At 41.4% G+C, this 15,129-nt stretch overlaps 1 protein-coding gene across 1 annotated transcript in view; it reads left to right on the forward strand.

The window, feature by feature from the left end:
* LOC103358921 (protein kinase C-binding protein NELL1) overlaps positions 1–15,129 on the forward strand; it is a 328,461-nt gene that overhangs the window by 90,478 nt on the left and 222,854 nt on the right. The window contains exons 5-7 of the mRNA XM_008284073.1: positions 1,472–1,568; positions 13,555–13,627; positions 14,221–14,303. Coding sequence (XP_008282295.1) covers positions 1,472–1,568; positions 13,555–13,627; positions 14,221–14,303 — 253 coding nt within the window. The remainder of the gene's footprint in view (positions 1–1,471; positions 1,569–13,554; positions 13,628–14,220; positions 14,304–15,129) is intronic.

Raw genomic sequence — 15,129 nt, forward strand, 5'->3', positions numbered from 1 at the left:
TAATATTAAATATTAAGTTTTTATTGTTGTGTTCAAAAGTAGAAAGTTTAAATTTTCGAAATAATTTAAAGTATCTCTTGTTGTTTTTGTCATAAACATATGCAGCAGATGCACAGGAGGTGATGCTCTTTAGTGATTCTTTCATCTGTTTAAGTTTCTATTCAGATGTTTCAGTCTATTTTCTTACTTTCTTTTTTTCCCTTTTTCTTCTTTGATGTTATATTCATATGCATGTAAGACTTGAGGGTGAATTAAATTTGCATTATGTACCGTTTATCTACTTGAAGCCTCAACGAGCGCTCTTGAACTATATCCTCAGGTTCTGTGGCGAACACGTAATGTATGTGATGGACGTCCCAGCGGAGCTCACTTGCTTTCCACTGGTGTCAAAGGTTAATTGTACATTGGCAGCCGTGGAAGCTTTGATTTTCCAGCTTTTGAGAGGAATCCGGCTGTATTGTTTGCCTCCTAAATACCTTAGCTTCCCTTTGTCCAGCGTAAGAAGCTTGTTGCCGCTGTGGTTTTATACGTGGGGCTGAAAACTGCAGCGCTGCAGCAACACTGGTGATCTTTTGACATTACGGGAAGTCATTTCACTCAATGTTAATAACAAAAATACTACTTAATGGAGCTTTAAGTATAAGCCAGAGGCGTAAAAAATGACCATGATTCATGCGCATGGGGGTCGGTGTGGTCGTATATCAAGACCAATCACCTGCCCAGCTGCTGACCTTTCTGCCTCACAAATCTCACTTTCTGTCCTCTACTCAGAAACAACCTCCACCGCCAATATAAAAAAACAAGTTTTATATTGCGCGATGATTTATCTCCTTTGCACTTTGATGAGTCCTCAACATATTAAGTGTTAGCAGTAAAACCCATCATATTGCAGAAGTGGTCATTTGCAGCAAAACGAGATCAAAACAAGCAGTAAATAACCAGATGTAATGTTCCTCCAGTGAAGCTGGAGAACAAGAGAGAAATCTGTCCCTGCATGGGCTCGTATTGTGAAGGAGGAGGAGGAGGAGAAAACCTGACAAAGTGTTTGCTAACATCCTCACAGAGGCCCTTTGGAGCTCTCCGATGTCGTTAAGCCCACCTCGGCGCGCGAAAAAAATGGTGCTGAATGACGTTCAGGATGTTTGCCTTGATAATGCCAAAGCCTGTTTGTGTCTGTGTCAGGAGTTGGGCGGTTAATCCAGCCTACATCCCAGGTCCAGATATCAATACCGTGTTAGGGAGCCGTGGGCCGAGACTGGCTGTCATGCTTGAGGAGAGCAGCCTCTGCTCTGCACTGTCCGCTTCCCATGAAAGGCGAAGGGAGGGCGGGAGGCAGTGGACAGACGGTGCTGGATTTGCTGTGGTATTCGGCTGTGTTGGATCAGTGTTTCTGCCCATAAAAAAAAAACAAAGAGGAACCTGTTTGTGTCTTATCATAACCAAACATTCTCTTCTGGTTTGTTGTTGGCAGGATTTACGAGCGGGTGATAGACCCTCCTCAGATGGAGCTCACCCCAGGCAGTGGAGTGTGGCTGGGCCAGCACAGCCACAAGCACGGCCTGTTCAAGGTAAGACTTCACACATGATGCACGCGCCTAATGTAGCTGAACGTGCTTCACATTCGAGATCGGCCGGTATAATTGGCCAGATTTGTAGCAGGCTGCGTGGGGCGGGGCGGGAGGAGGTGGAGGAGGGGGAGGAGAGGAGAAAGCCAAGTGTGAGATACAAGAAAGAAGCACTGAGGGCTCGCTGAGGAGCTGCAGAAAGCTCAGCGTGTGCTTTGAAACGCGTATTCCCAAGCCCATCACAATGTTGTCGGTTTTTTAATCGTTGCTCATTTTCTCAGGCTCCTGCAAGCACTCACAGCAGGCAGGGGCCACGGCAGAGTATCGCCACGACACGCCGGCGCTCTTGACATTCCTGCCTCTCCTGCCCACCCGCCACGCAATCAGTGGGCCTTTTTCTTTTTTTTTCCCTTTTCTGTGTAACATATTGATTAACCACTAGGCCCTGCTGTGGTGTAAATTATTTCTCCTCCCCGCACTTTGACGCCGCCGCCGCCGCTGCTCCTTCTCCTCCTCCTTCATCCCTCTCTCTCTCTCGCATCAAGGCTTCAAGGAGCTCCTTCTTCTGGAGGGAGGCTCTGGTCTTGAAAGACGCAGCTCCATCATCCACTTCCCTACCTGCAGTCAGCTCAGTGCCTGGAGTCTGTCTACCCTCCATGTGCTCAAAAGTGTTTGTCAGCAGCGGAGACAGATGGTGTGGAAGAGCAGAGGCTTGTACAAAGCGACTGAGAGAAGGAGGAGATCCTCCCTTCAGGTTTACGCTGGGATACGTTGGCATCTCGCCTGACAGGTGCATTTGTAACACCTTGAATCAAGGACCTGTTGCTCAGTGACTCATAGAGAGGTTATTTTGAGCTGCAACTCAATTATCTCCTCCTATTAATACACACACTGTAAAACAAATCAAGGTTGTTGTTTTTTTCTCTTGTTTTGTTAACTTGCAGATAATATTTAGTAAAATCACAAAAAAGTAATAATTCAAATCTTGATCTTTAAAAAAAAGGAGCAAAACTGTGAATACATTTAAAATTAAAAGTCTGTATTTTTAGAAATGTTAATTAGCTTATTAAATTAAACTTTTTTAACTGTTTAAATATGCAAAAAAAAATCGATATTTGCAGATTTTTGACAAAAAAAAGTATGTTAAGGCTTGAGAAATTGTGAATAATTTTTTGGCTGTTATTTTACAGATTATCCTTATTTTTTTTAATTTAAAGAGATCTAGATAAATTGCAGACAAAATCTTTTTGATTGTAAACATTTTTTTTTTTACAAATACTAATTACACAGTTTTTTAAATCAACTCAGAATGTCGTTATTTTACACGTATTTGCCATTATTTTCACAATTTTGCTGCCTGATTTTCATGATTTGTTTTTACTAATTTCTTTTTTAGTATATTTAGGGCCAACAATGTTATTTGTTTTTATGCACAACGGGGTCCATAGGTGTGCGACTACATAAACACATACATAAATTACATTTCTCATTGCTCTTGATAACAGCTCAGCTCAACAGCATTAGTTAAAAAGATTATTTCAGAATGTATTAGCATTTATTTGGCCATGTTTTGCTTCTACCTTGGTTCCATGTCCTCTACAAGTCTGTGCCAAACCTGATAGCTCACATTATTCCAGTATGTTGTCTTATGATGTCCAGAACGCTCAGTTCTCTGACTCTTTAAGGACCCAATAAATGTTTGATAGAGCTGAGGTCATGTGACTGTCAGTGTTTGGTGATCTTCTCGAGGTATGTTTCGGCGTTTGGCCTCGCTTCCCCTCCTGAGCAGTGCTTCCACCCACCACTCCCAGACAGCTTTCATTTGACAGGACTTTTTCTTGTTGGAGTGATGTTTTTCTTTCTTTTTTTTTTGTTGGTTTTGCAAAATGTGTATTTGCGATGAAGTGGCTTTTCTATCTCTCGGTGAACAAAGCTCGGTGCATCGATCTCCTGATGGTGTGCTCACTTTTGCTCTGCCTGATCACGCTTTGGAAACAACTGAATGATTTTCCGCAAAGCGTTTTACCGTGTCATGCACTGGTGCCTCAGAAACCTTCAGTGTGGCCGCGGTTTGATGCTGAGAAATGCCCTCTTTGCTCAGAAAACAAAAAAAACAATTTGACTTCTGACACTTTCACTTAGTTCTGACGCCGTTTCTCTATCACATTGTTACTTGTTCTACTTGAAAGCGGAGTCATGGTCATATTTCTAACAAATGAACAAGTGCTGCGAGGTGGTTTATTTGAACGAGGCTTTGAGGAGATCAAATCCAACCTGAGAGTGAACTCTAATGAAAAGAACACAACTTAAGTAAATGTGAGCTTTTGTCTGAGGGTGCTGACATGGTCGGTGCCACGCATTTGATCAAACCTTCAAACAGTGCAGAATCTGAAGTAGTTTCTTCATGTCATCTTCATAGTTTCTACATTTTACAGCTTCTTGTTTCATTAAGTATTTCTGAATCCTCAAACCTTTTGATCATCTCAAAGTTTAGATTTACTAAAAACACATTCCCTGCAGGAGGAACTCAAATCAACACACCTCCCATTGCTGAGATTCACATATTGCATATTTTCAACCCTTTGCATGCACATCTTTAGGTTTGGTGATGGACTCGGTCTTCATCAGTGTTCCTCAGCTTCTTTCTGCTGCAGGAGTTGTGTTGCTTTACCGTCTTCTTTGGAAAATACCCCAAAGGTGTTCTTTTGGATGTGCTTAAGGAAACTTATTTGGCCAGATTGTATTTTGTTTCATCTTTAGAAACTCTTTTGGCAGTGTGCTGTAGATTCTTAACATGCAAGAATATTCCTCTTTTTCAAATTTCATCTGGTCAGCCAGTATTTTGGTATAAGACCCAACACTCTGTGCACTCATGCAGACCCGTATCATCACACTCCCACTCAGGACGATGTAGTCACTGTGGTGGTCCTGGTCAGACTCACACCAAACATACTGGACCCCATGTGAGCCGAGCAAATTTATCTTGGTCTCATCTGACCAACAAATGCGCTCCCAGCATTCATCAGGCTTGTTTTCATGTTCTTTGGGAAAGTTCATTCCTGCAGTTTTGTTGTTTTTTGGATGCCATCCACAGAGGTTGATGTGATGAAATGTCATTTGTGCAGCCTGAGCTGCTACAGAAAGTCTAACTTCCACTGATAATTCCTGTACCAAAGTACTTGACCATTTGTTTTTGTCGCTATATTATGTAAGTAGTGCACCGTCTTGTCCTGTAGCTCTGATTAATGGCACTGTTGATCATCTTAAACCTCTATATTACTGCTGCAGCTGTGATTTTTAGTTGGTCACTGATCTTCATGCGTCCTTTTGCATGAAGTTTCAGAATAGTTCAGTTTCACTGTTAGTTCCACATGTGGAGCCATGATGGAGACATGCAAGTCAACACAGGTTCAACAGTAAGAAAGTCATTTTAGAGCCATGTCTGTGCAGTTAGGCTGATTTGAAACCAAAGGTGTTTTTTTTGTTGTTTTTTCAGTGGTGCATGTTTTCTAACTTGTGTGCCGGTCATCACAGGTGTATTCACTTTTGTTGCCTTTATTTTTAATATAGTCTCTCTAAAGTATTTGTTTGAGGTTGTTCATAAGAGGAAATGCTCTTAGGGCTGCCACTATAGCTGAACTGGTTGAGCTGGCGACCCATGTACAGCGGCTACAGTCCCCGACACAGCGGTCGTGGGTTCAAATCCCGCTCATGGACCTTTGCTGCAGTTCCTTCCCCCATTCTTCTTTCCTGTCTCTCTCTCAACTGTCCTGTATAATAAAGGCAAAAAGACCAAAAAAATAACTTAAAAAAAAAAAAAAAAAAGAGGAAATGCTCGTCTGATCAACTTAGAAGTGATTCAGTTATTGAAGGGGGATGCGTTTTCACATTTAAATGATATTGTGCAGCTGTTAACTCACTTGTGTCGTACACTGTACATGACAACATGACAGATTTTTGGATGTCGTCTCATAGTTTATATTTGTATTACACATTTATATTGTTCATTATTGCTAATTTTGGCTACATTGCTTCTTGTTCAGGCTGCTGTTGCTTTCTGTGTGTTTAACTTATTTAACATATATTTTTATATATGTACTTAAGAAAAAGAATAGAAGGAAAAAAAAAGTTATGGTCGTCTTTATGTCGTCTTTTATTGCCCAGTCTTTAAGTTTTACGTCCCGGTCTTTAAATTAAAGGAGGATAAAGACTGGAAGCTGAGGGACACAGCAAGCCTGGGTTCCCTTAGAAGTACTAAACTACTCCTCTGTAGTATCTCTACAGCTGCATAAGTAGCACATTGTTTGCCCTTTATTTAATCTGGACACCAAGAGAAATGTCAAAACTTGTGAAATGGTCCCTACACTCATTGGTTATAGGAAAGTAAAAGCACACAAACAGAGAAACCAATATGACAAAGACAAAACACACTGTCCAACTTCATGCTGTGACTTCTTTGCTATTCTCTCCACACTTTGTCCGTTGGTCTTTTCTTTAACCTGCTAAAGGCGGGGGGATAAACAGAGCCTACTTACGTCTGCTCCTGTCCAGAGCTGAGGACGGTGTGGCGCAAAAAAATGAGAGAAAAGAATAAAGCAGCAAGAGGAGAAAGGAAAGAGAAAAATAGCCAAGAGCTATAGAAGTAACACTGCAGATAGAGATAGGAGGTGAAATAAAGCAGCCGCCGTAATCTGTCCCATTCAGGACTCAGGAGTGGGATAATGATAAGACGGGCTAACTAGGCCTTTAAATAAAACATATTGAGCTCTTGCGGTGGCTTGAGACGCTCCTCGTCCTCTCGCCACCTCCTCCTGGGAGCTCCTCCGTCTGAGGGAGCAACTGTAATAAATTATCTTTATCTGGAATCCATTGTGCCAAGGATGCTGACTCCTCAGGGACACAGCGGGCTCGTTTGGAACCGGTGCTTTTGCGAAACGCTCCGTGTTTCATGCACCGCGGGATAATAATGAATCTAACATGGACAATGATGGAGAGCTGGAGCGCGTTACATAAGGCGGTGTGAAGTTTCAGAGCTGCGATTTGTTACGCAATCTGTCTTTCACTTTACCGCCGTCTCCTTAATGTCTCCTCTGTTGCCTGGTTGTTTGAATTAGTTTATTTATGTTTTGTTCATGTTTTCCACCTTTTGCAACGCTGCACCACTATCAGCTTCCTCCTCCAAACCTTCAGCGCTCGCACGACTCAACCAGTTGCAGTTTTAGAGAGTTGGACTTCCTGTTTCTTGTACATTGTTCCTGTAGCTGCTGCGAGTCTTATTGTTAGTAGCATTATCTAAGTCAAAGGTGCCCAATCCTGGTCCTCGAGCGCCCCTATCCAGCATGTTTCCCTCTTCCAGCACACCTGATTCAAATGATCAGCTCATCGTCAAGCTCTGCAGAAGCCTGATAATGATCCTGATCAAGTGAATCAGGTGGAAACATCTAAAACATGCTGGATAGGGGCTCTCGAACCAGGTTTGGGCACCCCTGATCTAAGTCACGGGAAACTTTAAACCCCAAACTGTAAATCTGAACATACACAATTGACGGGCAGCTTTTTGAACTTTTGTTTACATGAATTTGTATTTCTTTGAAGTGTTCTTGTTGTTGAAATGATAAATAAGACGCTAACGTGCTTGTTTCTGAAGAAGGTTGAGTGTCGCCTCGCTGTAAGCTGCTGAAACATCATAAAGCGTTCCAGTTTACATCCGCATTATGTTGCCTGGTGTTTATTCGGCAACGTCCGCTCAGGTTGTGGTGCACAAGACTCAGGATTTCACTGTGCAGTCTGAAGACGGGTGCAGCTATACGTCAAAATGTTCTTGTCCTGTAGAATTTTAAAACATTAGCGTACGAAAACAACAAGTTCAACCACTTTAATGAATGTAATTGCTTAAAAACAGCTCTTTGCTTTCATTTGTGCAGCACTATAGCAAGGCATAGTGAACTCTCGACTTCATTTATTTAAGCCTCTAAAGTCTGCATGTGAGGTTTGACCTGTTGATGGGGTTATGGGGTGTTTTTTCTTTTTTGCTCCTGTCACACTTTCACTCACTGTGGGCTCATTTTTCAAGTCTTGCACCTCTGTGGAAACAACACAGTCACGACTAGAAGTAGAGAGAACTCAGGAATGTCTTTTGTGCAGAAGGACACAGTTACGATGCAATGAATCATATAAAACATAATAAAAAAAAGAAAGTTTAATTTCTTTGGTTGTTTAGTTTACAAAAATCCAGAAAGCCTGGAACCAACATGTGCCACATATTTATATATATATTTTTTATATTTACATGTGTTACTGATACTGGAAAAAAATACATACTGTAGATATTCCACAATTTACATTTTATTTATTTTTTTCCTATATTCGTCTTCTATCTGTTCTGTCTAAACACGACCTGCAGTTGAAAAGTTACAGATTTTTTGTGACTGCTGGTTGCAGCTGAGTCACTAGTGATTCCTTGGTTGTGCCGAAGCAGGAGAATTTTTTGTGTTTTTTATAATCTGAGTGGTGCAAACTGTATATTTTTGGTGATTATTTAAACAAGACACGACATGATTTTGACAAAATTCCGACAGATGAGTAGCTCAAGAACCAAAAAGGAATTTAAAAATACGAGAATTCTTTTGGTTTTCACAGCTTGTGGCTCTGGGAAATGGCATCATCTGGGCATTTTTAAAATATAATATACGTTTCAAACTCACGTGCAAATTGGGTTTGTTCTGGCTGTGTTCGTCAGCCATGATCTTCCACGGTCTGATAACCGCATTCAGTCCTCATCATCACTGTCTACCAACACTGTGATGGTATGTGCCAAACTAGAAGACCACGAATATCATCATCATAATCATCATTTTCTTTTCTTTCGCTCTTGTCTGCCCCTCTCACGCTGGTAATTAGTGTTGCTGATGCCGGTTTAGTCCTGAGAGATGAACTGCAGGTGGAGGTTAAGCCTTCAGACCCTGCCAGAACACAGAAAGGTCATGTTGTGCATGATCAAACCGAGGAAAAAAATGAATCACCGAATAAAGCGCCACCCAGGATAATAAACTTCTGTCAATGTTGCCCGAAGGCAAAGCTCCGGCCAAACACGTCTGGCCTATTATTGCTATAATAAACAAGATAGCTGGGAATTCTGACTGTAAAAGTGAGCAGACGCAGAGTGGAGCTAATTTTATCAGCAGTAACGGTGAGCGAACTCGTCGGGGACACATGATGCATAAGCAGTACGTGCACACTCATCATCAGCTGTGTTGATTCGCTTTTCACAATCACAAGTCACAGTTCAGTCCTGGAATCTAAAGCCAGCTCCGGCCAGATCACATGCAGCATCCTGGTAGCTGTTTTGTGTTTACACGCTTACCGTATCTTCTAGTTTTGTTACAACACACAACTTTCTGTGATATTGTCTTGACCCTCTAAACCCACAAACCCACCAGCAGATTATGAGCAAACTGTTATAAATCAAAAATACTCTCCAAAATCATACAGCTACTTATCTGTGGCATACTTTTCTGTCGGGAAGCTTAACAAAATCTAAGCTTATAATCAAGATATTTCATCAAAATCGTCATTCTACATGTCTGATTTTACAATTGGCCAAAAAAACAGACATTTTCTCTCGCCGAATTTGGAAAAATACACAATTTTGGTGCAACAATGGAGACATTAGTGACTCAGTTGCAACCAAAAGTCATGTGACAAAACTTTGTTTGGGCTGAATTGGGCTGAACTGCAGGCAGTGCTTCCACAGCGCAGATATGGGACGAATATAGGAACAAATTAAACATGTAATTTGCAAAATATCTGTATAATGTAGAGCCACTATTTTGTGGACACTTGGAAAAATGTTGTACGTATTAAGTTTTTTCCCCCAATTTTTGCACAACACATGATTCAACTTTCGTTTCTTTTCTGTTTTGATGATATCAAGCATTAGAAATTTGCAATACGACACAAAACACTTTCTCGAATTCTCTCTTCTTTCAGCCACTTCCTCTTCCTGCACTGAAAAGTGAGTCCACAGTGAGTAGAAATGTGTCAACACCTGCTTGAGGTTCAGACGGGTTCATACTACTACTACATGTGCTCCACCAATCAGGTGTGATGACGGGCAGACATCATGCTGTCAGGCTGGAACAACCAGACTCCTCTGAGCTCTGCTACCATCAGAAATGTGCCTTTAAACACTAATAAGTCAGTTTATTCAGTCTTGTACGACAGTCCTGTAATGAATTCTACCTTCATGGAGGTTATAATTATCAGGTTTTGTTTAATTTGACAGAGATATTAATTCAATAAAAGGTCGTTATGGAGGATGTGGTTTGTGGTGCTGTTGAACTGTGCTGTTACCGACAGGAGATTCTATTATTTTATCAACTTGATTTATATCAGTGAGCGCTGTCTGAAGAACAAAAACACCTTCAGCAGCACACCGCTAACAACATCCTCCAACACCATCATACGACCGGCTCAGCACTCGCTCGCCTCGAAGCAGCTTCAACAAAAACTGAACAATAGAACCTTCATGATTGCAGGATTGTGTGCAAGACTGCCTTCTTTTTTTTTTTTTTTTCAGTATACCTAATAAACAGGCAGGATTAGCTAGTTATCTGCTAACCACGGTTGCTTGGTCGGTTACTTATTTGCCGAAAATAGCTCCCTGTAGCTGTTGGCGACAGATTTAAGAGACTGGTGGCGCTAAACTATAAATCAGATGCAGTAAAACCTTAATAAAGAGCTAAAATCTCTGTAAACCCGCTGTGCAGAGTTCGTTGTAATACTCTCTGTGAGCGAGCCCTGTCATATTAAATGTAGCCCTCTGGTTCAATGTAGAAAAAATGAAAATTAGTGAAGCTTTAAAGCTTAACGCCTTCACTCATTTCAAATCCAACGTGTTGCTGTGCAGAGACGAAACAACGGAAAAGAAGTCACCGTGCTACCGCTGAGTGTGCTGTGTGTGACTTATAACGCTGCTTGGACGCGTCCTCCCATGTCAGCGTCGACATATTTTTCCCTCCAAACAGTGCTCCTCTGACAGTGTTTGGCAGCGCAACATGTGAGAGGGTGCGACGGAGAGAGGAGCGATCTCATGACTTCAGTTCAAATTACCTCCTCATCATTGACAGTGATGTGTGGTCAGGGCTCCTATATTACACCGCCGGGGCAGACATCTAGTGATCTACACCTTCATTTCCATCCTGAGTGACACTGACAATCTTCGTCTTCGCCATCCGCCGCGCTGGAGAGAGAGAGGGTGTGTTTGTTCTCAGTCTGTGCTGCAAGCCTCGCTCGCCTCGAGGCTTCTCCCTCTCGGTGTTGGTCGCGTCCACGACAGCCAAATGTACCGTAAATGGATTTCACGTACACATAAAGCGGAGATGCAGATTGTGCTGGAGGTGGTGAATTCTAACGTCCTTCCAGCAACTCCAGAGGAATGGTGAAATTATATTACCTCCCTCGGGTGCAAGTGTGCGCGTGTGGGCACCCTTGTGTTTTACAAGTTCGGTTTTCCATTAGAGAGAGAGAGAGAGCCTCTTTTTTTTTTTTTTTCTCCAAGATTGTTCCTCGTGGTCATCATGAGGCCTCTATTTACCAGCCGGGCAGCTCTGGAGATAACCTGTCATTCAGAGTGATTGACAGACAGTCTGTTAGAGGAGAGGACTCTCAGTTAAAGGCCTTTTACTTGGGCCTGTGTGTGAAGTCTTTTTAATTTGGTTCGAGTAGAAATGGATGCTGTGTACAAAGGGCGGTGGGTTTATTTATTTTTTTACACGTTTGCAGTGAACCGTTTCTGAAATACTCGGACACAGGTATGTGGTGTTATTATGGTGTTTTTAGGGACTGTTTCATTATAAGTTGTCCACTGATTTCCAGTTTTTGGTGCAGATTATAAGCGAGTTTTGTTTCTACTGTTCCCTCCTACGTGTCGTCGAATGAAGATCTAAATCAAGATTCATGTTTGTTCTTAAAACAGATTTAAGGAAACTTTGCTTTTTAGTTCAGATCTGATAGGAAAATACCAGAACGCAGTGAAGTAAAGATAAAACAGAAACTCTCTTTTGTGTTTGTTGCTGTAATCAGATATCTTGGTATCCAGCATGCAGGAGGTTTTGGATTTATTTGTACAGCAGTTCAGATATGCATCTGAGATGTCTGCCTCTATCGCAGTGTACACGTTTGTTTCTTTTGCTCACAGCCTTAAAAAAAGTCATTTAAAAACTGACCAGCGACAGCTTATTCCAGGAACGTTGTCACCATTGTTGTGGATGATCCACCAGGATTGCTGTCAGCAGTTTGGAATTACTTTTTACAGTTTGTGTGAACAGAACTTTTACTGCAACCATTTTAAGCTTCAAATAAATCTGCAGTGTTATAATTTAATGGGGTTTTTTTTACCCGTGCTAGTGGCACAGCTTAAACTTAACTTTGTCACTTTGTTGATCTTCCTCTTTGGCCCAAACTCAAATCAGTGAATAACAAATGGTTTGACATAAAGTTTGGTTCACATATTCATGGTGCCCATCCATGAGTTTACTAATTAGAATTACTTTGGTGATTCTTGTCCCCAAAATGTTGCACCAGCTTTCATGAATCCCACATGATGCACCACGATATCTTCAAAAAAATGGTCTGACTTCTCCACTGGTGCCACCTGGAGATTAACGTCTGGGACTTTGAGTGAAACATCTTGACAACTATTAGTTTTGATTGATTAGATTCTTGATGAAACTCGTTGAACGTCTTGGTGTCCATCACCATCACAAGGTCAAATTTGTCCAGTACTTTGATCTATGATGAAATGCTTGAGCTCCCGTCAGCCTCAAGTGTGTTTTATGTTTAGTGCTAATGAGCAAATAAACTGACTGAGCATTGTAGGCTACCTGCTAAACATAAGCACCGTCTATGTTGGCACGTTAGCATGCTGATGTTAGCCTTTCATTTAACCCTAAACGCCTGATTAATGCACATCCAGATTCAAATCCCTTCTTCTCGGTTGAATTATTTTTGCATATTAAATTAAGCTGCACAGCTGTGCTAGCTGCTTGTCTTCAAACTGTTTTTTTTTTAACTGAATTAATTACTGTTACAGTCCACATACAACTCTTTGTCCATCTCCACACCCATTAGTGTTGTTTAGACATTTTAATCTATATCCTGTATGTTAATATCTATGCAGTGATGTGTCGATATCACATCATGAGAAAAAAACGCTGCATGAATTTTGTAATTATGCTTGTTACATATCTGTACATACTAAAGCAGTGATACAGATCAAACAGCTGCAAAGCAATGATTTAAATCACTTCTTTGCATTTTTCCACAATCATAATCCTTAATTAATTAAGTCCCTGTTGTTTTGTAACACATACATTGCAAAATCTTCCTTCTCTGAGTTGTGTCTCTATGCACCAAAGAGTAATCTGGTTTAGAAATAATAAAATATCTGCACTGAGCTGACACTGCATCCAACTTTGTGTGAAAAAAGAAACACAACACAGTGGATTTTACAATATTTAAAAAGTTGTGGGCTATTGGGGGCAAACATTTTCCTGGTTTCCCACCTCTAAAAGTAGGCTACCGTACAGGAACACTTAAAGAAAGTAATTCTTTTATGTGAGGCAGTAAGCACATATTTTCCAATTCACACAGTGTCCCACCATCATATATATAATATCATGAAGAGATTCCGTTTTTCTTGATATCTGAAAGTAGCATCATATGAAGTGATGGAAGATCTGGATAGCCTACACTGTTAGACTATCCAGATCCTCCATCAATAGATAACAGTAGTGAAATTACCCTGAACATAGCTGGAGGCCCGTAATGGTAAAGCACCCTGATAGTGCCGCTTGTGAATTTGTGGACTCTTGATCTTCTTCTATCATGTGATTTCCAGCCATTAAACCCAAAGAGACGCCCCATAATCCTGCTAATCCATATCTACTGTTGACTAATGCTACTTTTTTCCCTCCCCTCTGTGTTCCAGGGCGTTATTCAGGACGTGAAGCTGATTTTCGCTCCCAACGGTTACATCACACAGTGTCCTAACCTTAACCGCAGTGAGTACCACGACCACACAGCCATACGTAGTATTTCAAACTCTAACAACAGAGTAGAAAAAGGGGATGGACAAAAAAAAAACTCCAACACTCTCCATTAGTGTGTGCCATTATAAAAGGGGGCTCTAATGGGCTATGTATCAGCTGCTGGTGACCTCTGTGGAAAGCCCTGAAAGGCTTTGCCTCCACCGACAAAGGCGCTCTCCAGCTTTTTGTTTTTTTTTCTTCATTGTGCTGTATTTCAGATTCAGTGCCATCTCTCTCCTCGCCTTGTTTCTCTATCTGCTTATTGTCAAACACATTAAGATAAGGGGCCACCGCTGGGCTATTGTCTCTGTCACTGATCAATAAGGCATGCAATCACACCTTGGTGCTTTATTATTGATACTAACTCCTGCCACTAGCCTAAGACAAAGACCTCAAAGACGTATAAGGCTTCCCTTTTGTTTACCGTTGGCCACAATGAGCCGCGTTTAAATAGATGAAGCCAGGCTAATGATCACTTTCTGTTTATCTTCTATCTAAACGCTTCCTTCTCTCCTTTTCTTTTTCTTTACCTTCTCTGTTCTGGTGCTTCTCGTTCCTCCGTTGAGCCTGTCCGACGTGCAGCGACTTCCTGAGCCTGGTGCAAGGCATCATGGACCTTCAGGAGCTGCTGGCCAAGATGACGCTGAAGGTAAGAACAACCTCTGGAACAGGAAACCGCCGTGTCACGAGAATGTACGGCGTTACGGCGACGCTACATCCTACAGAGCAGATAAAAGAAACACTAAATATGCAGAATGTCGGAAACCGTGTCGGCGAAAGACTTAAAAGTACGTAGTTGAAATATCAACCAGCGTCCCTACCTTTTTTTCCCCGTTGTAGTCTGACACGTAAATAAATAAAAAAATGAAAATGAATAAATAACTTCCCTCCTCGCTGCAGCTGGAGGAATCTGAGCCCTTTGATTTCGTCGCCGCCTTCACTGGAGCGCATTGTTCTTTCTCCGTTTAAAGTCAGTATCTCATTTTTATTTAATTTCAACAAGACGGCACCCAATAAAGATAGAAGTTATTGTTGGGGAAGCAAAAAAAAACCCCAACAACAACATGAACACGCACACTAATCTGTCTTTAGAAAATATGTTATTCTGTCAGTTGTTATTGGGAGCGCGGATTGAAGTGGTTTTAAGAGACTCCGAATAAAGAATCACAAAAGGCATTAACGTGCACCTAAGAGGGAACAGCGAACAGACAATTACTCGGTCCCTGAAGGTCTCACTGTATTTTTCATTGTTTTGTCTCCACGGTTTTCACTTTGAGGTGTGTGAACGCGTTCACTTCAGCTCCTTGATAATGTAAAGCATTAGATTATAGAATAAAAGTTATGATAGAAAAGAACAATCGCAAGCTTGACTTTGTAAATACCAGGTACAGTATTTACTTGTTCTGGAGCTTTTGGCTGCATTGCATTGTTTTCACAGGTTGCAGTAGAATGTTTAATGAGCGTATTTCATGTTC

This window comes from Stegastes partitus, unplaced genomic scaffold (genome assembly GCF_000690725.1).
Source record: "Stegastes partitus isolate 25-593 unplaced genomic scaffold, Stegastes_partitus-1.0.2 Scaffold343, whole genome shotgun sequence".
NCBI lineage: Eukaryota > Metazoa > Chordata > Actinopteri > Pomacentridae > Stegastes > Stegastes partitus.